General features: G+C 41.4%; 1 protein-coding gene across 1 annotated transcript in view; it reads left to right on the top strand.

Annotated features, from left to right (window-relative positions):
• Positions 1 to 24805, top strand: part of SUSD3 (sushi domain containing 3) — a 49495-nt gene that overhangs the window by 322 nt on the left and 24368 nt on the right. Inside the window, exons 2-3 of the mRNA XM_074959701.1 lie at positions 20341 to 20529; positions 22037 to 22184. Coding sequence (XP_074815802.1) covers positions 20341 to 20529; positions 22037 to 22184 — 337 coding nt within the window. The remainder of the gene's footprint in view (positions 1 to 20340; positions 20530 to 22036; positions 22185 to 24805) is intronic.

A 24805-nucleotide genomic window follows, 5' to 3' on the forward strand; every position in this document is an offset into this window, starting at 1 on the left:
TCCTGGCTGTGGGGGCCGGGGAGTCAGCCGGGCTGCTGCTACTGCTGGAGCGGGGAGGGTCGGAGCTGTGGACGGGGGTACTCACATTGCTGGGGATTCACCCCACTTGCAGGAAACAGGGAGCAGCCTCTGAGTTCCGGTTGTTTTTTGGGGGGCGGGGTGGGGGGGTCACCTTTTGCCCAGCGGGGTCAGACTTCAGCTCCAGTGCGGATTTGAAATGCATCGTAAACTCGCACTCGGAGCTGCGTGGTGGCTCCAAGCCAGAGGAGGAGAGCAGTCCGGACCCCTTTAAATGGCCTTCACTGGCACTGACTTGCCGACTCTCTGCTGTAGCCATAGCTCAGTTTGCTGGATTTGGGACTCTTAGCTCCAGAGAGGCAAGTGGTGTCAAACGGGGTCATCAGATAAGCTGGCTTCGTGCAGGGAGAGGATGTGTTGGCAGAGGCTCTGAAGGGTCTCCTTAACGGAATGCACCCGCATAACACGTTATAACAACGGGCAGTCCTTGTGGCACCTTCGAAACTACCCAATTTGTTTGATCATAAGCTTTCCTGGGCTAGAACCCACTTCACTTAACCTAGCCCAGGAAAGCTTATGCCCAAATAAATTGGTTAGTCTCTAAAGTGCCACAAGGGCTCCTCGTTGTTTTTGCTGATACAGACTAACACGGCTACCCCTCTGAAACCTGTCACAATGTTATAGTGCACAGGACAGTACTAGACCGAGCTGTAAGGCACTGGGTATCCTAGGAATAACTAATTCCTTTATTCTCAGGCGAGGACCACATCATGATGCAGGCTGCTTGGTCTTTTAAGAAGGGAGTTTGGAGTAATCAGCTTTGCTTCCTGCACTTTTTCAGTCAAAGCCAAAGATGAGTTACAGTTTGGGCCAATCTGAGAGGAGAGGCCTGAGTACTCATTTTGAAGGTGCATCTCTGTTTCTGTTGGTATCACCCCCTACACAGAATTCCTTCTTTCTATCGCAGGTAATTATGTTGAGCTTGCACCACTGAACTCAGTGAGCCTTTTGCCACTGACTTCAATGGGTGAAGGATTCATTCCTGTAAGAATTGACCCATCCCTTCTAACCAGCCACCACCTTCTCAAAGTTTTTCAGATAAGTGAAAGAGGTTTAAATTAAGTGAGTCTCTGCAGATGACTTGGCCCTAATGTAGCTGCAATTCCATGGTAATCATTTCATAATAGCCTTTTAGTGGTAGTGATGGCTGGAAAGGTTCATGTACGTTGGTGTAATTGTATTGAAAAGCTGTCAAGACTCTATTCAGAGTAAAAGCTTTGAAGAAGATAAGGTGGAATATCGACATAATACAGTTAGAAAGAAAAATGCGAGCTGCTTGCTTGGGACTTGTAAAGCATGTTCACTAGCAAGATGTTTTACAGAGCCGTGATTCCATTTACAATAATCATAGTAATAAATGATGTTGCCTTTAGAGGAAAAATTCTGTTCCTAAATCTCTGCCTGTTATGATAGTTTTGATTAAATATTCGGTATCAGCAACCATTGCCTTGGTTTGCATTACGTTTAACAGCTTGCGTACACTAGACCATATTGTCTATTATTGGGACACAAAGCATACCTCAATGAGTTTAACAACATGCTGAGCTATTGCATGGAAGTACTAATTAAGGACCTGATCTTGCGGTCCTTACTCAGGCAAAAGGCCCAGCGAGTTCACTTTACTCACTTTGTTATACACTTTTGGATATGCAATACTGGTATGTTTGATCTGTGCAAGTATTTCGAAGAAACAAACATAAGAGGAATGCACCATGTTTTTAAGCCAACCCATGCAGGGCAAGCTGGCTGCAATAACTAGCCTTTTTAAGTAGGCTGCTCCAGAAAGGATTTTATTGAACTTTAAATATAATGGAATGGAATTAAATTATGGTAAAAAGTTTGAAGTCATCTTCTTTGTGCGTGTGTGTGTGTGTCCCATATTTATTTACAATGTGGTGGGGGGCATCTAAGAAACGCATAGATTAATAGACATGTGAAATGAGAGTATCACTTTAAAGGGGAAAGGAATACATTTTCATTATAATATCAGATTCAAAGATCTATGTTATTAAAATGAAATAATCTCCTGACAACTACAGATTGACCTGGCAGAAAATGGAAAATCTCATTTTTCCTTGCACAATGAGTTAGTGGAATAGAATACCTACATGTTGAAAAAAGATTTAAGGCACAAACTAAAGCTCCAATTCTGCAATGTAATCTGACAGCATGGGTCCCAGCAGCTGTGCAGAGTCCCTTTAGCTTCAGTGAGGGTTGATGCTAGTGGATCCTGATGCAGGATCTGGCCCTAAAATATTTAGGGAGTTTTACCATTGACTTTAATGGGAGCAGAGTTAGCCAAGTGCTGAGGGCTCTTGGAAATCCCGTCCTTTCTGTTCACAATTCAGCTTGTCCTCAAGAATGCCAAGCTGCACTGATTTAATTTGCTTGTGTGGTTCTAACAGGCTATATTGATGATCTGATTTTAGCATACTGATAGAAATGATCAGACACATTCAGTCCAGCATTTTTTGGTAATGCTTTACATTATGTCCACTACATACGTTTAACCATACATTAGATTTATTAGAACCGTTCATATGAAAAATAACCAAGTTCTAGGAAACATGTATTGAGAATTAAGAGCTATGTGTAAACACAGATTGTATTTCTCTGCATTTATGCTCATTGACTTTTGCAAAATTGTCTGGCTCTGCTCCCTTCCCCTAGAGTGTCAGGTCAGTTTTGGGGCTTTGCTTTGGGCTCACAACTGAAACATGGCTTGTTGGTGGCTTGTCCATTGGTGGCTCAGACCTTGTGCCAGTGTGGCCCATGGGTGAAATCCTGAACCCCCTGAAATCAATGGCAAAACTCCCATTGACTTCACTGAGCCTGGATTTCATCTCAGAAATCTGGTTCCACCAGGGCGAATCTGGCCTTGAATTAATTTAATTGCTTGGTAGCATATAGCACTTACCTGTAGGCTATCAAGCCAGCCCATCTTATTGCACTTATGGCAGGCCTCAGTAAATGTTTTAAACAACAATTTATATTTATTAATGTAGAATACCTGTGTTGACAGTAATACATTTTGTTGCTGTAATTAATGTCTGTTTCAGGCTAGCAAACTCTGTGTGTGTACGTGTGCACATGTATGCATGTGCGAGTATGTGTGTGTAAAAGTTGGTGAGGTGAAATCTATCCCCTGGGCCAGGGTCTGGGGCTACTGAATGGTTCCGTTCCCTTTTCCGCATGAATTTCATCATAGTTAAATACCAATTCATTGTCATAAAAATGTTCATTGAATTAGCTGACTCTGACACAGTCTTTAAATCTGCACTAGTGGTTTGGATAGTCAACCAAAAGTTAATTATCATGGACTAGTTGTCATATAATTCTAAATTATATCTTTATGTGAGACACTTAATTTAAAATGAGACCACATTATTTATGCGGGGATATTTGTAGGAGAAACGATATATGCAGAGTGCTGGTGACAAACTGAGTTTCCCCCAGGCCAACTGTTGTACTGTGCAAGATTTTTTTTCCTCTTTCATACTACTGGTGATCATTTTTCATATTGCACAAGTGGCGTGTCTTCATTGTAAACTTCCAGACCACAAATGAGAAGCTGGTGATAATGATCTATGTAGACAAACTCCCTCAGGCATCCCTTTTGCCGTCCATGAGAAAAGTGATGCAAAGTGTCTGTTTGCATTAATATGTTAATGAGAAAAGGCTAAAGAAAAGTTAAAAGATGTTCATCTACACAGTCTAACTTCTTTAAAAAGATTTTTAACTCAAAGGGAGTTACAGCTCCTCAAAATTCCCAGCAGTGAAGTTCAAACATGCTCCACTTTCTATGATGCTACCTCCCCAGGTTTCTGAGTGTAGGTTTTTCTGGCACATTTTCTCACCTTGACCGAAAATAGACTCCAGCAGAGTGTCTTACGTTCTCCTTTGTGATAAAATGTTGCGCAGTGGGCTAAGATCCTCAAAAAGGTACTTTAACCCTGAGCTATGTACGTTAGTATGTATTATACCATTCAGTCACAAGAAAAAATGTGTATTACTAGCAGCAGGCATGGCTAGAGCCACACACCAAAGAGATCAAAGTATTGCAAAAACCATGCTGGGGAAGATGCAGAGCACTGCACTACTAGACATATCTATGGAAGGAAGAGTCTGCAGAAAAGGGCATAGTGTGTGAAAAGGTGAGGGAGACTGTTCCAGGTACCTTTGCCAAAGCTGAGATGACATCTTTCCCTGGCCCCAGTGCTTGTGTGATTAAACATCCACAAACACATTTACCTTTTCCATATCACTCTCTGAATTTTTGCCAGGAACAAGTTAATGCTACTTGGAGCAGCGTAAACTTATTGTTAGCATTTATACTGGTGGGCAGATATTCACTGTCCTCTCCTCCGATGCCTCCCCAGTTCCTTTGCACTGCTCTGAAAAAGCATCTGGAATGCTGATATAACTGGCTACCTGGGGAACCTCCTAATGGAAGGAGCCAATGTAACTGCTCTGCCCCCAGTTTGTGGTCCCTAATGTGGGTGGCATGCCAGGGTTGGGAAAGGGAGCTTGGTCAGAGTGCTCCTCTGTTCTGTTGCCCCCTCAGCTGCTTGAATAGCCCGTTGAGGTCTTTTGCAGCCAAACACAGCTCAGAGCAGCCCTGAGGCTGCTGTAAGCTACACCTTGGGCTGATTGCATAGGTACAGGGTGGAGGGAGACATAATGGTGGTTTCTTATCACCCCTGCTGTGCTATGCACAGCACTAGTGCAGCTGAGGATCTGGCCCTTTGTTTTTCCAGTGTGGGGTATGCACAGCTGTACTTTGGCTTTGCCCTGACTCCTCGTGTGTTTCACCAGATCATTCCCTGATTTGGAGTTTGTAGCTGTTTTGTGGATCTTCTGCATGGAACCATTTCATGTTGGAGGTTAGTGTGGCAGCTCCCCAAGGAAGAGACTTCAGAGCTTTTTGATAGAATTGCAGGCAGGTGTTGAAGTATGTTGGTTCCTTAGAAGCCAAGAGAACATGTGCACAGAGATTTTATGGTTACTCTTCCTTTGTCCAGGAAGACCAAAGGTAAGCTTGTTCTTCAAAGCCATGAACAGCTCTGCTCTGTACAAAGACTGACAAGAGGCTCTTTGCTATTTTCCTGTGATCGGATGATGCATTTGAGTTTGTAGACTTGGAGAGAAAAAGACTCCAGGTTTCTTCTTAACTTCTATTTCCACTGGCCAAAATGTGAGACAACTTGGAATATGTGGCTGGTAGTTTCTTCCATTTTTTACTATTGAGATCAACGTAAAATCTTTGATTATATAAGATAAAGAAGTAAAGGTGACAGTATTTCAGCTGATAAGGATGTGGGTTTATCTCCTATGTGACAGGTAAAATTATTACAATTTTTGTATATGCCATAAAATCCTAGAACAGCATAAAACAGAGGTGGACAAGATTTATTAGGTCATCCAGTCCCGTCTCTGCCAATGCAAGATTGTTCCCTGCAGTATATTAGCCAGTGCTTTAGTCTGGTTTAGTTTTAAATTTAGTTTTAAATTACTCAGATTATACAGGTGAACTACATCTCGACTTCTGAGTTTCAGCTAATTGGTTTGGACTGAAACTTGGAGATTTTAAAAATCTGAAGTCACATAGCTGTACACTTCCTGGTTTTGGTGTCACCAGGAAGATAAAACACCAAAAAACAATTGATTTGGCTGTTCCCATCCTGTCAGAACTGGGAAAGTCCTGAAATTCCAAGAGAGAGCCTAACATCACAAGATTTCTAGCCTAAGAGCTAAATCAAAGAGAACTGGATGCTTTTGGTTAAGTATCTAGTGTTAATTTCTGCTCACCTTCCTCAGGCAAGACTCCCATTATTTTCCATATAGACTAAGGAGCACAAGATTCAGCTCTTAATATTTGGGATAAATTATTTCAGTAGAACCCATTCACTCCAAGCTAATTTCAGCATGGAAACTCTGACATGTTTTTTCTCAGCTGCAGTAGCTGATAAGCAACCGTTATTTTACAGATCAGTATTGACTTTATCAACAGATAAGAATAAGGCTGAAACAATTTACAGCCTTGCTGGAATACTGTCGTACCTTCCATGCTTCCCTTCTTTTGTTTGCTGCGTTTTGTTAGATGACAGATATTTTTAAACGCATAAGCTACAAAATGCAGAACCATTCGCAAAAAGAAAGCAAGGTGAATTCGCTATTGGGGGCAAATAAACAAAACTCCCATGGTGCAGACAAATCTCTGATACAAGTCAGTGGTAGTTTTGCCAAAGGCCCAGATTTTTAAAGGTATTTTGGTGTTGCTGAGTTCAGCATTGCAATGCCTAACTGATTCAGGAGCTTAAATTTCATTACTAAAAAGCGTTTAGGGACTTAGCCAAAATCCCATTGGCTGTTGATGGGATTTAGGCTCCTAAATCAGGAATTGCAATGTTGCAATGTTGAGTGCAGCAGTGCCTGAATACCTTTCAAAATCTGGGCCTAAGTGAGTAAGGATTGCACTATTTGGCTTGTTGTTGTCATTTCCTGGATATGGACTAATACTTGACTGCCATTTTAAAAGTGAATGGTAGAATATCCTATTGTATTCATTCTTCTGTCTAAACACACAGACTCGCAGGCCATTGTATGACACTCTTAAAGTCAACAATAAATTAATTAAACAAATCATAAGGGGAAGAACAGTTGGGAGGGATGCAGGTCTTCAGTATCTGAAATACGCATTCTGCCAGAAAAGGCAAGGGACAGCTCTGCTTTGGTACAGTAGCTCAGGACACTAGCAGCTTTATGACAACTAATCTACAATGGTTCACTTTGCTTTTCCTTCTCATGACAGTAGTAAACAAGAGTAAGCCGCTTTCAGTTCCTGTCATCTTTCACTAATCCTCATGATCAGGGAAGCCAAAACCTGCATTTATTGGATTGTACTGTGAAGCATTTGTGGCTTTGCTTCTCAGGTTTGGAGCGATATCTCTTGGGATCCATTAATTCCTATTACAGGATCCAGTCCTGCAAGATGCTGAGCACCTACAACTCCTGCTAAAATCAAAGGTACTCAGCACCTTGCAGAATCAAGTCCATAAGCAGATCTTGTAAAGATAAAACATTCATCCTTTATGGCTTTTAGCTCAAGTTGCTGTTCGCTTTTAAACCCTTGCACATGCTTAATTCTGTGCCATTTAACAGTATTATTTTCCTACTAACACACGTGCACATGCATGCTCACCACATCTGTATCTATCTAGCTACACACACACCCTCCACCGTGAAAAGGATCTGGAATCCTGAAGTCTGACCTCAGCAGTGAAAAAATTTACATAGTCATAAGACTGCAGAGAAGATTGTTAAATTGGTCTATTTGGTTAGGTTCTCAATACATGAGTGATTTCTATCACCAAAATAAATTACATGTTATTGCTAATTAACACTGGTTTCTTCAAAAAAATCAGTTATTTGCTGACAATTGCGAATGCTAGGTCACAGTTCTTTAGTACACACCTAGCAGCCTAAAACAGAAAACCAGTTAAAGAACAGCCTTCATTGTTCAAAAGCAAAAAGAACCATGCACAGGCCAGTATCCAGCATGGGAGAGAAGATACAGGCAAAATTCTCAACCCTTGAGCCTGCCTCTTTGCACAACTCAGGTGGCTTAAGGTGGACTCGCCTGACTCTAACTGGACAGCTGAGAATCACCCCAGTTTAGGGGAGCTATCAGATGGTATGAAGTGGTTTAACCAGTTCATGCACCAACTGCCCCGCCTCCCAGTGTAGTGGATGGGAGGGAGCACGTTGGGGGCAGGGTATAGCCTGCCAGCACTGACTCTGTTAATTCTCAACTGGAGCCTGGAGCCTGTTAGTGTGTGTTGGCACAGCCCCTAGGCTGTTTTAACTTACGTTGGGGGCGGAGCAGTTTGAGAATTAGGGAGCTGTAACCAGTTCCCTGATATCTCTTCCCACTCCACTCCACTAGGCAGTTTTTGACCCAGGAGAGTGTGGGCTGCAGAATTTTCCTTATAGGGCCCACTCGGCTGGGAACTTTCTGCTTTGCACACAAGTTGTGAGCAAAAGACTGGCAATCCTGAGGTAAAAGGGAAAGACCGCAGTCAGAGGCAGAATAGACATCTGGTTTGATGTGTTGTGTTAATTCCTGAATATATGTATTTTACACACCTTTTTAATGTACCACACCAGATAGTCTAGACCTGCCCCTCTCTATTGGGCCAAATTCCCAGCTGATGTATACTGGTGTCGCTTCATTGAAATCCAGTCCATCTACACGGGTTTATACCAGCCGGGGGTCTGACTCATAATATGTCAAATGCAGATTAAAGCTCTGAAGCCAGGTTCTCTACCGTGCTCAGTTCAGTTGTAAGGAAGGGGGTCATCAGCTGGGGACTCCCCTTCCCTGCCCACAACAGGATCCTGCAATTAAGCCTGTTGGGAGTGAGGCCTCGGAGGCAGCTACTCTGACTCTGTGCTAGCTGGATCTCCATTCCCTTTATAAAGGTAACAGAGCAGGCAAGTGAATCTGTCCCCTCATATATATGTACTACAAAGAATCCCAGTGAATAATAGTCTGTTCTGGGTTTAGGATCAGGCTCTCTTTTCTTCCTCATCAGAGAGCTTTTGCAGGCAGCATTTGAATCCCACCACTTATATTGCAAATTAAATGAACCATTGAAGCCAATGAAAAAATGGCAAACATCCTGATATTGTTATAGTAACATATTTTTTATTCATTTCTCCATCATGTGTGCTCAGATAACTGTTTTCTGTTCTTCTGCCTCTCCCCCAGGGCTACTGCGTACCTTAAATCCTCAGTCCCTCATATCTGATCAGCTCATCGCTCCCACTGCTTTATCCTTAGAGGATTAGCAGGGCACATCAATTATATATATGTGTGTGTCTGTGTAATATACTCAAGAGTATTATGGATAATATTGTGCTTGGTTTACAATTAAAGCCTTTTCTTCTTTCAGCCAGATACTTTCTACAGGCCAGGTCTAGTTTATGGGGCTGTGTTACTGTGTTTTGGGCTAACACAGCATGATATAGTGCAATATAAGGAAGACTGATGAATATAGCAGCTTTTTTAAAACAGTATTTTCTGATCCGATATCTGCTGGACCAACCCACCTGTGCATATTTAGCAGTTTATCTCAGTAAGCCATGCTGGGTTTGAAACCCTGGGTAATTTATGAAGGCAATCTCTACCTGAAGCAAAAACAGAAAACTACATCTTTTCTGACCTTCTTTGGACATACTGTAATGTTCAGCTACTGATAGAAACAGATTGTTTATATTTTTTAACTATTAAAAAAGGGGTGGGGGACTTCCAGATTGTGTTGCTGGTTTGTTTTCAGAGACAGTAAAACTGGTCAAAGATTAATTTACTGAGGCATTTAGAGGGATAGCTAAATATGGGTAAAAAGTTATAGTTTTGTCTTTGCAAAACGTTCATAAGGATACTGGAAAGGTTTGCCAATTTTACAGAATTTCATAGAATTTATAAAGCTGCTATAACGTGGGCGGCAATTCACATAAGTAAAATAAAATAAAAATCTGCCCCAACATTATAGGTTCTAATATATGTTAATACATGAACTGTCTGCAGCACATATCCTGCTATCATCCCCATTGGCAGCCTGCTCTGTAAATTGCCCTGGTGATCAAATAAGTGTTAATAAATCTTCACTATCAGAGCTATATGAAAAATTCTTACCACTGGGCCGAAGGATGGGGAACAGGGAAGGAGATCTCCTTTTCACCTGTTTTGCAAAAAAAAAACAAAAAAAACCCCCAAACCTCCTGCCCTTTTCCAGCACCTTCCCCACCCCCGCCACAAACATTTTGTGGTGCCCCTTAGAGGGTTTGAGTAGCTGTGGAGTGAAAAGCAAAGCCTGATAGCTTTCACAGCAAACTGGTCTTGCCCCATTGCTGACACTGTATTGTTATTAGAGCTGGAGAACAATTCCACTTCATAACAGTTTTCGAGGTTTTGGAATTTGATTTCATTCCGCATTGGAACAAAACCAAAAGCGTTCAAACATTTCCCTAAAACAGAATTGTCTTGAAACATCCTGTTTTCAGATTTGAATAGTCAGAATTTCAGTCTGGGTCTCTCCTCTTTTAGTAACCGGAGTCCACCTGGGACCTCAGAAACCTTCCTGTTCCTATCCAAAAATCGATACACCACCACAAAATGTTTTGGCTTCAGCAAAGCCGCTGAATGAAAAACCATTTTGCAAAAATGTTTTGACTAGCTCGAACCATTGTGTTCTACCACGTGGACTGGCATGGGCTGGCTCCTGAAAGCTTTTTGCCAATCAGCGATGCATATGCAATTTTCTGTTTGATGTCTTCCAACAATAGCTCCTATCTCCATTTTGAGCACTTGCCTTTTTGTTTCATGTGGTCGTCCTTTTGGGCAGGGACTGCCTTAATTTTTGTGGCTGATAAAGCACCACACAAAGAGTTGATACTTAACAATTAATAAAAGGAATGTTCAGGCCTATGCTATTCATAGCCTTCTCTCTTTATAGATAGAGCAATGTGATTTAAAGGTTTTGACCTCATAAAAGATTACTAGTTCTGTTATACCCGAGGCTCTTATATAGGCCTTATGAGAGAGTCACCAAAGACAGAATCACTATGAAGAGCTTTTTTTTTTCCCTCCGTGGAGATTTGATCTGCATGTGAGCAAGATGTTAAACTGGAGACTAAAATCTGAATTGTCATGAAACAATCACAAATGTACTATAGATGTGGCTTCTTTTAGTGACAGTTTTCATGCAGCTCTTGTATGATGACCCAAGACGTTTTGAACATTATCCCAAGATAGTACATGAAATTTCTTATGGATAAGGGAAAATTTTAACATTTCCTGTTGTCATTGTTTCAATTACAAAATATGGCTTCTGGTTAACCTATCATTTTGGACTGTCTGCAAAAATCCTATGGTTGGCTGCACATGTTTAATGAATTAAATGTTATTCATGAGCACTGGGAAAAAATAACGATGGAAGCTGAAAATATTTTAGGTATAAAACTACAGACTTCACCAGCTTTCTGTCTAATAAATGAAATTGCTGCCAGAGAGGCTATTTCCTGGCCTTACAAAATCTGGTTAAGAAGAGACAGGGTGATCCTGAAGCAATGCTAACATGACACAATGACTTTAGTGTCAGAGCGGATGATGTGAGTGTCAAGATCAGCTGCAGATGAAAGGATGCTATGTAGAATATTAAGAGAGCAGTGAGTAATTTGATTAGATTTGGTTACCTTTTTATGGTCTGTTCACTAAGATCTTTGTACCTTTATTCAATGGAAAAAGATGAAATGATGAACTAGGGGGCCATAAAAAAAGGGCCAAAGGGAAGTTGGCCCAGCAGAAGGAATTACCCTTTTTTCTCTCCTCCATTTTTATTATTCCTTGGTGAGAGAGGAAGTTGTATTGAGTGATGTACCTGAGCTGCAAATTCCAGATCCAAACTAGATTTGGTGTTGCCCAGATATAGACCCATAGTTTCACTGTTTGCATGAGTTAGTCACAAAAACAACAGTTGACATCACTTTCACGAGTAATTTTTATTTGTGAATGGTTTGCTTACAGGCATAATTCTGGTGAATTCCACAGCTGATTATTTTTTTAAACAGAGAAATAGCAGTGAAGAGGTAAGTAAATGAATGCTTCTAGGTTGATGAAGCATTTCCATGCTGGCTAATGAAGTCATACATTTACTTCTCTGAGGTATTGTAGCTTATGGTTTTAATACTGTTGGTAAATGTACTAATAAAGTGCAGAAAAAAACTTGGCATTTACTTTACCAGAGACCTCTTTAAATATCTTGTTTTTCATTTGATTATTTTTATCAATTAGTTCTTTATTAGAAAAAATACTCACTACATCTCTCTTCATTAGATCTAAAAGTGAGATCTATGGACCAGAATAACGTTGCTTTGATGTAAACTGGGGGGAAAATCAATCGTGGAGTGCGGTACAGTGACCAGAGCAAATCCACTTTAAAAAAAGTAATCTAAGAGACATGAGGAAGAATCAGCTTACACAGATTTGACATATTCCTCATATTCAAAGTAGGGAGAATCACATATATTGTCAGTCAAACCCATCCAGCATTTTTCGTGATGTATAGTTTGGACTTCTTGTGGATTAATATACCTTTCAGGCCACGCAAAAAGGGAGAACTGCAGGATATAGAATCATCGATATGTAGAATGGGAAGGGACATTGAGAGGTCATCCAGTCCAGCTTCCCATGCTGAGGCAGGACTAAGTATACCTAGACTGTTCATGACAGGTGTTTGTCTAGCCTGTTCTTAAAACCTCTAATGATGGGGATTCCAAAACCTCCCTTGGAAGCCTATTCCAGAGCTTAATTATCCTTCTAGTTAAAAGTTTTTTCTTAATATCTAACCTAAATCTCCCTTGCTGCAAATTAAGCCCCTTACAGTTTTTGTACTACCGTCAGTGGATGCAGAGAACAATTGATCATAGTCCTCTTTGTAACAGTCCTTAACATATTTGAAAAGAGTTATCTGGTCCCTCTCAGTCTTCTTTTCTCAAGACTAAACATCCCCAGGTTTTTTTAAACCTTTCCTCACAGGTCTGGTTTTCCAACCTTTTATCAATTGGTTGCTTTCCTCTGGACTCTCTCCAAGTTATCCACATCTTTTCTAAAGTGTGGCACCCAGAACTGGATACAATACTCCAACTGAGGTCTCATCAGTGCCAAGTAGAAAAGGACAGTTACCTCCTGGGTCTTATATATGATACTCCTGTTAATACACCTTAGGATGACATTAGCTTTTTCACAACTGCATCACATCATTGATTCATATTCAGTTTGTGATCCACTGTAACCCCAGATCTTTTTCAGCAGTACTACTACATAGTCAGTTATTCCCCATTTTGTAGCTGTGTATTTGATTTTTTTCCCTGAGTGCAGTATTTTGTACTTTATTGAATTTCATCTAATTGATTTCAGACCAATTCTCCAGTTTGTCAAGGTTATTTTGAATTCTAATCCTGTCCTCCAAAGTGCTTGCAACCCCTCCCCACTTGGTGTCATCCACAAATTTTATAAACATGTTCAATTTTCCAAGTCATTATTTAAAATATTCAGTAGAACTGGACAAAGGACAGACCCCTCTGGGAGCCCACTAGATACATACCCCAGTTTGACAGCAAACCATTGATAACTACTCTTTGAGTATGGTTTCTCAGCCAGTTTTGCCACACACCTTATAGTAATTTCATCTAGACCAGGGTGGGCAAACTATGGCCTGGGGGCCGCATCCAGCCCTTCAGACATTTTAATTCAGCCCTCAGGCTCCGGCTGGGGAGCAGGATTGGGGTTGGCCCTGCTCCATGAGTTCTGTGGCTCTGCACGCTCCCAGAAGCAGCGGCATGTCCCTCCTCTGGCTCCTAAGCATAGGGGCAGCCAGGGGGCTCCATACGCTGCCCCCCCGCCCCAAGCACAGCCCCCACAGCTCCCATTGGCCGGGAACCTTGGCCAATGGGAGCTGCAGGGGCAGCGTCTGCAGATGGGGCAACACACAGAGCTGCCTGGCCATGCCTCTGCATAGGAGCTGGAGGGGGGACATGCTGCTACTTCCGAGAGCTGCCTGAGGGAAGCGCTGCCTGGAGCCTGCACCCCTGACCCACTCCTAGGCCCCAGCTCCCTGCCCCAGCCCTGATCCCTCTCCCGCCCTCCAAATGCCTCGGTCCCAGCCTGGGGCACCCCCCTGCAGCCCCAAATCCTCATCTCTAGCCCCAGCCCAGAGCCCACACCCCCTCCCACACCCCAACCCCCAATTTCATGAGCATTCATGGCCTGCCATACAATTTCCATACCCAGATGTGGCCCTCAGGCCAAAAAGTTTGCCTACCCCTGATCTAGACCTAAGTTTCCTAATATGTTTCTGAAAATATCACGTGAGATGGTGTCAAAAGCCTTTCTAAAATCAAGATATGTCAGGACTACAGCTTCCCACATATTCACTGTGCCAGTTAACCCTGTCAAAGAATGTCAATGATAGAACAAATTTTAAAGGTGGGATTTTCAGGAGTGCTCAACATTGGCCTAACAATTACAGCTGGTTGGAAAATGGATTTTTTTTCCTGGCAACAATTGCAGCTTTTCAGAGAAAAATTGAAAACTAAAATATTTAGTCCAGAAACTGAAATATTTTGGTTTGGAAATGTTGCCGTGGTGCCTAATGGGAGTTGTAGTTCAGATGCGTCATGCTCCTATTCTCCTCTACAGGCTGGGCTCCTTGGTTTGACCACATTTCTCATGATGCACCGCAGTCTCCCCTCCTAGTGAGGAGAGGCCTGGCCATGGTGCACCATGGGAGATGTAGTCCGACTGGGGAGCCTGGCCTATAGAATCTGCAGCTTACATGTTGCAGGATCAGGGCTAATATAGACAAGACAAAGGGTGGTAGAAATGGAGTCACTGAGACATGAAGTGACTTGCCTAAGATCACACAGTGGTCAGTGTCAAGGCCAGGCATGGAACCCAGTTGTCCTATCCTTTCAGTGCCCCATTCCGTGGACTACTCTGCTTCTCTGTCATGTAAACCTGTGCATATTCCAGCATTTGCTTAAAATCAGAATGTGTTCATGTCATTGAATGTAGAGCTCAAGCTAAGGAAATGATTTCACAAATATTTGTGTAGTATTGTTGGCTTTGAGCCATTATCAACCCTTGCCCACTCTATTGAACGCGCTGCTGCTTTTCTTTATTGCTTTTCAGGTACTTAGTTTTAAACATGACACGTACAAAACCGTATCATAGGCAAGAAATGTCGGGCCATTCAGCTGTCGAGATTGCTGACGTGCTTTTATTAGAAACTATTGGAGCAAGTCATTATTATATAATTAAGCAATAACAAGACTTGACAGGCAACACACTTCTAGATGGCTATAGCACAGCTCAGAAGCTCTTAAAGTGCTCTCCACTGGTGCAAGTCCTGAATGGCCAAATTTTCCTGTTAATTTTATAGCTTTGTAGGTGTCATGTTTAACACTCATTTCCTGAAAAGCTGTGTAAGTGCCTGAGTTGGAATGTAAGCTCTTGAGAGCAGGGACTGAGTTCCCATGTATGGGTGCAGTGCCAAGTGCAACTGGGATACCAACCCTCATGGGGGGTCTTTGGCTGCTATCATGATGTAAAGGGAAAATACTGTCATGAGTGCTGCCTACATGTGGGATATCGCCACTCTCTTCTTCTCTGAGGGCCTCATGGAGGGTCAGTAGGTGTTTGTGACTTCAGGATATAAATTTTCAGAATGCATTTTGTTGAAACGTTTGCCTGCGGGAATAGTATCAGCCTATTTACTGGCGTAATGGTTTAGCGAGCCGGGGTTCTAGTTCTTACTGGCATCTGGCTATTGCGTTATGTCTTAGTTTCATGAAAAGTCAAGCAATAAGAAATGGCACAGCTAGGTTTACATGAGTAATAGGGATAATGAGAAAGCCAAGGATCTTCCTACTTCTGAATCACTGGCGAGCAATGATCAACTTGTGCCTTTTCAAAGGATTAGCTTTTTGTCTGCTGTTTCTTCTGTTTTTCTGTATAATACAGTGCCATTTCAAGTTTTTTCTCTTATCAGTAAAATATAAATCCAAAGCGTGCTTGGTAACTGTCTCTGACAAATTGATACTGCTATACAGATAATCTTACCAGGCCATGGGAGGAAACTTTTGTATTATTTTGTCTTCGTTTTTTTTGTTTGTTTGTTTGTTTTTAACCATTTCATATTATTTATTTTTCAGTGTCTGGAAATTATATGTTTGTCTACTTCTGAAAAAACCCTGCTTTGAGTAAATTAAAGTTTACAGATTATGCCACATTTAAATAGCTTTCATTCTGGGATGTTGATCTGTTGATCATGTGAAGTGATCTGTTTATTTATTGTGGATAATGCCATTCTTTTGTACTGCTGAACAAGTTTAATGGCCCCATACCTAAACCAAAATGCAGGATCTGAACACCCTGAGAATGCTCTAAATGTGACTTCAAACTGAGAAATGAATGTTTGTAAATGACCTCTCACTCTCCGAAGAGCTGACACAAAATTCCAAATGTTGTGAACATTAGGGCATTCAAAATTCAAACCTGGATCCAAATTTTGTGGCTTGAGGCTGCTTCTAAAATTGAGTGATTATTGCTACTATTTTTGAAAGATGAGAGCTGATACCATATGCTAAAACCATACACAGTGTAGGCAGATGTTATGCAAGATTTGTCAAGCAGTTTGGTTAATCCCCCTTACTAAATCAAACAAACAAAACTCCATTTGAATTTTTAAAAAGAATGTGTCCACTCTGCTTGCTTCACTGCAAATATTTGTAGTAAACTAATATTTGAAAATGTAAATAGTGAATTTTGAACTCATATTTGTAATGGTAACCAGATTCTAAAAGTTGCACTCACCAGCTAAGGGAGTAGCAATAATACCTTGTGACCAATCAAAACTAACCAAGACATCATGAATTTTGAGTACTCACAATGACCTGCTTACAAATGGTACAGACCACAAATTAGTCTCAAATTCCTCACAGGACTGAGCCTCAGTTGTCTGGGAGATGCAAAGACCAGAAGGTGCATGATCAACGTTTGTTCTGTTTTAGCTCATATTTTCTAGATATAAACACATACCAGAACCCTAGATCTGGACACTCGCATGTCCAGAAATTTTAGGTCCAGATGCAAACTTTGCTATCACAAATGTTTATCTGGCAATTGTTTTACTTCAGGAGGCATTTTAGTAGCAAATATTCTACACATAAAACTTAACTTCCTAATGATAATGCATCTAGTCAGATGAACATGCCTGAGGAGTATACAAAGGATAAAGCTATAGAACATCTGCTTACCTAAATAGAAGGGCAGGAAACGTACAGCAATGATCATCTTTTTAGAAACAGAAGAGTAAGGTTAACATGGCAGGAAAGTCACAGCAAGAAATGGCTGTAAAAAGATTACATGTTAATATCAGCAGGTATTAGATCCATATAGGAGAGAAAAAAACATATAGGAGAGGAGGAGAAAATAAGGATGAGTGGAATAGTTCAGATGAAATTGGAGATGAATCTGAGCCACAAAGCTCAGCTTTGGACCTGGACTTCCGTCACTGTTCAAGGATGTTCTGATCCAGGGTTTTGATTTTGGCCCATCTCTCGGTAAGAACTGACCTGAAAGTTATCCCCAAATTCAAATTGGAACAAACCCAGACCCATCTGTGCATTTGGATAATGCTCTGAAACCCGCACCCCCCACCCCCAAAAGAACAACAAAACAAAAACCTGGCCCTGCTGTGCATTTCCTGAATTCAGCATTCTGAAATCCCACAAGAGAGGGTGCCTGGGCAAAATAAAGCTGTGTTTTGTCAAAGAGCTGATATGACAAGATTTCTATCCCAGTTTTCAGACCACAGAGATTTGAATAAAAACAACGAGTCGTCCTTGTGGCACCTTAGAGACTAACACATTTATTTGGGCATAAGCTTCTGTGGGTTAAAACCCACTTCATCAGATGCTTTTGAATAGTTTACATTTCAGATCAGCACCTGAACTTTAGGATATTGTTTAAACTCAACCACTGAACCTTTTAAGCTTTGCTCTTTACTAGCCACTGTCCAGAGAAGCCATTTTCACAAGTACACTCTGACCAGGAATACTCCCTAAGGAGATGGCATAATGCTACTACGACCCAGGGGCACACCAGGGAAATACACATGGCTTAGTGGCACATCAGCTGATGAGAAAGATTTAGACAGTCTTAAAGGCTCAAGTGAAGGGAATGTTTGAAAATACGCAACTCAAGAAGGAATGCCAGCAAGGTAATTGGAGCTCAGAAAATTTAATTACTCTACATATACCACGGGTCAGGAATCAGTGCTTAATTTGTGCCAGGGCTGGGCCCTGGCACCTCTAAGCTTGGCAGTTCATAGCCCTGGCACCTCTGGGCTTGCTGCATTAGTTATGCATGTAAAAAAATTGCTTGAGCCCTGGCACCTTTCATTACAAATTAAGCAGGAGTATTAATGATTCAAAGAAGGGCAACAAATTATTTTAAATGTATCTTGAAGAAAAGAATCAAATGGCAAATTATCTGTTCTTTGGACAATGGTTATTGGATGAAGATGCTAGAGCTTTCAGGCCAATAGACAAGTGTACTGAGGGATTCTAATGAAGGCTAGTTTATGCTGCTTAAGAGAGATACTATGTACCAAATTTTGCTCAAAGTTACATTGTGCACTTTCCACTGATATCAGTGTCACCGGATGTCAACTCTGATCACTTTATTGGCTAGTACATACTCTATGTTCTGGCATTTTAAAAAATGAAAGCATGAAACTTGAAACTATCAGAAGCAGATATTTATATTTTTGCAGGTGTGACAATTGCTTTTCAGGAGAAGACTCTGAACCCATTTTCAAAAAATCACAGTAGTTGCTTTAAATAAAAAGAGAGGGTGCACAATTCACACATCAGGCAGGCACCAATGATCAGGTATTTGGGGCAAGAGAGGGAGGATCCAGGGGAAATCTCTCTAGAAAATATTTTGCTCTTGTTGATACTAATTATTGCAACAAGGTTGAAAGAGCTAACATAGCAAACAGAAAGAACCCTGCACAGGTTTCAAGTGTCATGTTTTTAAAATCAAGACCTTAATACATATTTGAATAATAGATTGGAACAGTAATTGTCACTGTGGCTTTTGTTAGTTTTGTTTGTTTTTAAAGGGCATAAATTGAGGGAAGGTAGTTATATCTAACTTTGAACAGCCTGTCTTTTGTTTTTATATCAGAAGCTCAACCTTAATTAAACACAGGGCCAAGTTCTTCACATGTGTGGGCCATTCCCATGGAATTCAGGATTTGGCATCTACTATTTAATTACATCTTAGTCTGTCGCTGAATGCTGGACCTTAAGAAAAGGCTCCAAAGTAAGCCAAAAAAGAATCAGGTCCCAAGAAGGGCCCTGTCCTGGTCCCCTGGAACTCAGTGGCAAAACTCTCATTAAGTCTAATAAGACCAGGATTTTGTGCGCTCTCTCTCTCTCTCTCTAGATATAGCTATATAGGGACTGGAAGAGGGTTTTTAAAAAATAAAAATAAAACAGATTTGATATGAACATGTAAACCTGTTAAAAGTTCCTAAAGAGTTATAAAAAGAAGAAAGTTCTTAGTAATTGTAAACCTCTGCTCTCTTATAAACAGTTCAAGAGCAACTCCCCTCCTCCTTTATTATTTTTATGATAATAGTTAAAACCCCATTGTTGCAACCAGTGGTGCACCTGCTGCTGAGTGTGTGTGGATGCCCACTGAAGTCTTTGGGAGAATCAGTGGAAGGATCAGAGTCTCAGATGTTAAAATGCTGAAAAAGAGAAACACTGGTGTTTACTAAACATGAATGAAAGGATGCATATAATGATATCCGGGTTATGTTAGTCCACACATACGAGACTAGAAAAATCACTCCATTTTGTTGTCTTTTAGCTGTATCAGAATGCTGTATATTTTCTTAATGACTGAGCAATTAAATTGTATTTAAAAATGAGTAGGACAGTAAATGCTAACTGAAGCATTTCGTGGCAGTAACAATCAGTATATAGAGATAACTGCCAAAATAGGTCACCAAAGCACCTACCACTCAGTTATTCCAGAGAGAACACTGTGAACTAAAGATTTTAGTACAAGGAGAAAAGTGAGGGGGAAGGGAGAGGTTATTACAGAGGGCAGAGTTAAAGAGAAATGTTTTTAAAAAGCAGAGATAATCAATTCTAGCATAAAACTCTGAGGTACTAAGATTTTTCTTGACATGCAAATAAAACAAAATTGGCACTAGTAAGGCCTCAGAAGAAAATCTGAATGCAAGCAATTTGATAGAAAGGCATAATATAGTATAAAATAGTTTTTTGAATATAGCATCCTTAATAGAGAACTTCACAAAAGATTTAGGATGAAATTCACCCATGTGTGGGAAGTTAACACAGTCTATGCACCACCTACATCCATCCCACTTCAGCTATCAATGTAGAGTTTAAGTGAGGCTTAGCCTATTGGTTGGTGCTTGGCTGAGAGGTGAGTTTCACCTTTAAAGAAGTCTCTCAGTTTGTTTGCTTATTGACCATTTCCTCATACTGAGTGAAAACATGATCCTCTTCAAGTAAAAATTAAAACTCCCCTTAACTTCAGTGGACCTGGGATTTGGCCCTAACATTGCATTGTTTTGTTCTGTTCTTTTAAATCTGCAGGGCAGTGTAGCCAAATCTTTCCCCCTCAGCTTGGCACGCTACAGATAATTCATGGCGATGGCACCGCCGTCGGAACGGTGATAACGTTCCAGTGCTCCGCTGAGCACCTGCTTGTGGGACAGGGACTCGTAACCTGCTTATGGAAGGGAGACAGTACACAGTGGACTGCTGGAGTTCCCTCATGCAAACGTAAGGATTCTTCTTCCAGAATTACTCAACACCTCTTCTGGGTTACGCTCAAGTTGTTTGCCCTGGGTAACCTATGAAGCTTTGGCATGAAACGGGGATTAATTCCAGAGTTCTGTGGAAAGAAGAGGGCATGTTGAATTTCATTCATTGCTATTGCCACTGACTATAATAGCACTCCGGGCACATTCAGACATCACGAATAACTATACTGGAAAGACTTTTAGCCAGATTTGTGCCTGGTCGAATATCAGTGACCTCAGTAAAGTTACACCAGGGATAAATTTGGCTCTATAGCTGCAAAATGTTTGTCAGGAAAATGTATAGATATGATCAATGCGAATGTACCTGTATATTGCATTATTTAATGCCATTGTTTTCAGGAGGAATCATGCGGCAAAGAACATGGAGATATTTGTAAAGTAAAATTACTCTGTTGCCTGTGGGTAGTAGAATGGAGCAGCTATCATATTGAAAAATAGAGCTTGAAAGGCAACAATATTAGCTGCCTTTCACTCTGTGCTGTTCCTTATTTATTACACGCACGACAATAATTTAACTAGAAATGGGCCCAAAGCAAAACTCTGGATCTCAATGCCTGTGAACTTCAGTGTGTTTGAAATTCAAAATAGACCTCAAGTTTGAAGCATGGGACTTTGTCTCACGTTAACCTAATAGATGAATAACGTTGCCATGCACCTGGAATTCCTGCTTCAATTGAGCCATACTTACATCTGATTTAGGAGTTTTCCATTATAGCAAGTAAATTAGAACATTCAGTTTTAAAGATTGTGAAAGTATAAAGCTATCTATGGAATTCAACAGAAACAATTCTTAACCTTGCAGTCAGGGTAGTGTAAGAAGTAGCAGTAGCTTTAAGAAGACGATATCAGTGCTCAAACTGGACTGGCATAGTTTGCTATACACTACTCCTGCTTCTTCGTTCCTTTGGATAATTTCTTTCTCACCCCTACAACATCCCCAATGTCCAGCCCTGCATGTTTACTGCTGCTTCCATGATCTGTCCCATTCTCAGTCCTAAGATATTGTACAGAGCTATCGTTCCCCTACGCAGGGGCTAATTTAAATCTTTTCTTTCCTTTCCAGTGTTTGTTTTTGCAGCTCTAGTCCTTGTTAAAATTTGATTTCAGTAAACCTCCGGTACATCATTTGCATTTGAGATACTGACAAAGTTGTGCTTTTTTTGTTATTGCAATGCTGGCAGCATCGTGTTTGATTAATTGCGCTGGCAAAGTTACTTGTGAACAATTAATTAGTAACTTATAAATAAGAGACTTTTTAATAGTCCACCTTTGAGACATCCTTAGCTTGAAATGAAGCCAAATGTCTCTGAATGTCTTAGGGCATACTAACATGAAAGTTTTCATTGCATTATTATTAGCAAGAGTGTGAAGCAGGTAGACTTCAGCACAGTTTAATGGAAATGAGAGAGCTAAATTTAATAAGGTGTTCATTTTGGAAACCTGTTTCTGTATTTGCTTTGCTGCAGCCATATCGAAATATGAGGCTTTTGGATTTAAAGTAGCAGTGATTGCCTCCATTGTGAGCTGTGCCATCATCCTGCTGATGTCTATGGCTTTTTTGACCTGTTGTCTCATCAAGTGCGTTAAGAAAAACGAAAGGAGGAGAACTGAAAGGTACGTCTCATTCCACAACGAAAGCCTTGTGAAACTGACAAAGATACCCATCAGAGACGGAAGAGCCATGTACCTTACTCACATGGCCCCCATATCCATAGTATTTGAGAGCTGCCTTATCTTTTTAAACATATTCATCCTAACAACACCCCTGTAAAGTAGTAGTATCCTTATTTTATAGGCGGGAAACTGAAGCACAGAGACTTGCCCAGGGTCACACAGGAAGTTGTGACGGAGGAACGAGTTGAACCCAGGTCCTAGCCACTGGGCCATACTTCCTCTCCTTGCATTCTGATGGGATGGACTGTATTATTCCCTCTCCTTTTATCTATCTATCTGTGTCCCTTTGCTCTAACTTTACTTCTTAGTACAGTCTGCTGGGATAATTAACCTCACAGAGGGTCAGCCACCAAAATGCCCGCCATCTGGAAAGTTGACCTAAAATGGTGACCCAGGTGTGACCCACGAGGGCTGGTGAGAGAGAGGACTTTGCTTCCTGGCTCAAGCTGGGCAAATAATTGACTTTTCCAGCTTGGCCAGCAAACCGAAAAAATACTTGGCTTGGTTCTGAAACTCTTTGGAATTTGTGTACAAATCAGAAACGTCTGTTTCATGCTGGCGAACTGTGTATGTATCTGTGTCTTTATAGCCTTCATCCGAGTGGTTGGGGCTCACGCCTGGGATGCGGGAGACCCAGTTTTGGATCCTCACTCTGGAGCAAGGACTTGAACTCCTATCTCCCTTTCCCCAGCTGAACATCTTAGGCGATTCTAGTCTCAGTCTTCCCTATTGAAGCTGTTCCTCTTTGGCCTGAAGAATATTCAAGTATTTACACAGACAGAGAGAGTGACTCTATAGGCTGGTGATTAAGGGACTCACCGCACAAATTCCTTCTCTGAATCAGGCAGAGATTTGAATCCACTTCTCCTACTTCCCAGAGTGTGAAAAGTGCCTGAATGATCAAATAGAGCCTTATGCACTATCTGATTTCCTGTTGTTCTTGGGAGCATACAGCTCTAGCTCATTACAGATCTCACCTTCTGCCAGTATGCCCAGGATAGTGAGCATGTTGGCATCTGTGCCACTGCTGACATCATGGTGCTATCCCCTTTTCCTCTCTCTCGTACATTCCACTCCCACACCTGCATTCATCTTCAGTGGTACTCAGGCCTGAGGCCTCCCGACTCCTTCACACCTGCCCAGAGCCCAGCTTCCTGTCCACCAAGTCCCATTGTGGTGCCTGCTCTGCACTGTCTCCACCGCCATTCCTGCTGCTCACCTTGCTGGATTCAAACCCAGAAGGAGCAATATGGGGCAGATGAGGCCAGCGAAGGGCAAAGTGATGGGGCCAGCTCTGGCTCCAGGCTCCTCCATGTACAGTTGCATCTAGAGCTGTGCTGGAACCGGAATTTCCATTCCGCGGGAAGTTCGACAGTGTTGAAATTTGGTTTTGTTTGAAATCAGAACAAAAGCAAAGAATTTTTTGAAATTTCCCACTAAACATAATTTTGGGGGGGGGGGGAATCATTGGGGTCAGTCAAGGTATTGTTTTTATTTTGACTTTTTAACATTTTTTTATTATATCATCAGTTTATACTATAATAAAATAAAATCAAGTTCTCAGCCAAAAGTCCTTTTGAAATGAAACCTCAAAACTTTTTGTTTTGAGAAGTTTGCCGTTATCAAAATGCTTGTTTTCAATTTTTTTCCAAACATGTTTTTGTCAGAATAAACATGTTCCCATGGAATGTTTCATTTGCAACAAATAGGCATTTTCTGATGGAAAAACGTTTCACTGGAAAATTTTCGACCAAGTCTAGCTACTGTACATCATCACAATATAACATGATTGCCTTTTTTGGATCCTCTGTTTGTTGCCACCACCTCTCCATCCATTGCCTACCTACTGCCCCTGCAGCCACCCCTTTCCCCCAGCCATACGTCTAGCTACTCTCCTGCCTTTGACTGTTTTTAATCCATATCACCAAAAATGTGTGTAAACTGAATTCAGGCTGGTCCAATGACATTCTGTTGTCTGTTGTAAGGGGGCTCTCAGTTCAGGCCCTGAGCTCATCCTCTGCTCCAGTGGCTGGAAGGAGCTGGGAACATTGGGTAAATTGCGTGGCTTAGCCCCACAGGGGGGAGAGCAGGTGGTGGCACATGATAGAAACTTCCCTCTCTCTGAGCTTGAAGTGGCAATGACACGTCCTGGAGAGAGTGGCTGCTAGGATGCGCGGAGGGAATACAAGTTAGCACAGTGAGGTTGGGGGCTGGTTGGGGGAGAGGAAATAAAGGCCAAAGATCCCAGAAAATCCTAGCATCCTTAGTGATAACTTAGCTCTTCACACTCCTATTCCCACTGAAGTCAATGGGCAGCACTCCCGTTTTCTTCAGTTGGAGCAGGATTGAATCCTGAAAAAACAAGGGCTGAGCAAAACAAAATCAGAGTTGCCAACTCTCACAATTCAATCACAAGTCTTGTGATATGTGGCGTTTTCCTTAAAGCCCCAGCTTCTGGAGTCATGTGATGTTGTAAGAATCGTAGGTTTCCTTTAAAACCAAGAAAAGTCCATTTCTAACCCTCGTGGTTGTGGAGAAAAGCTTGAAAATGTGACCTGAAT

Source organism: Natator depressus, chromosome 7, assembly GCF_965152275.1.
Source record: "Natator depressus isolate rNatDep1 chromosome 7, rNatDep2.hap1, whole genome shotgun sequence".
NCBI lineage: Eukaryota > Metazoa > Chordata > Testudines > Cheloniidae > Natator > Natator depressus.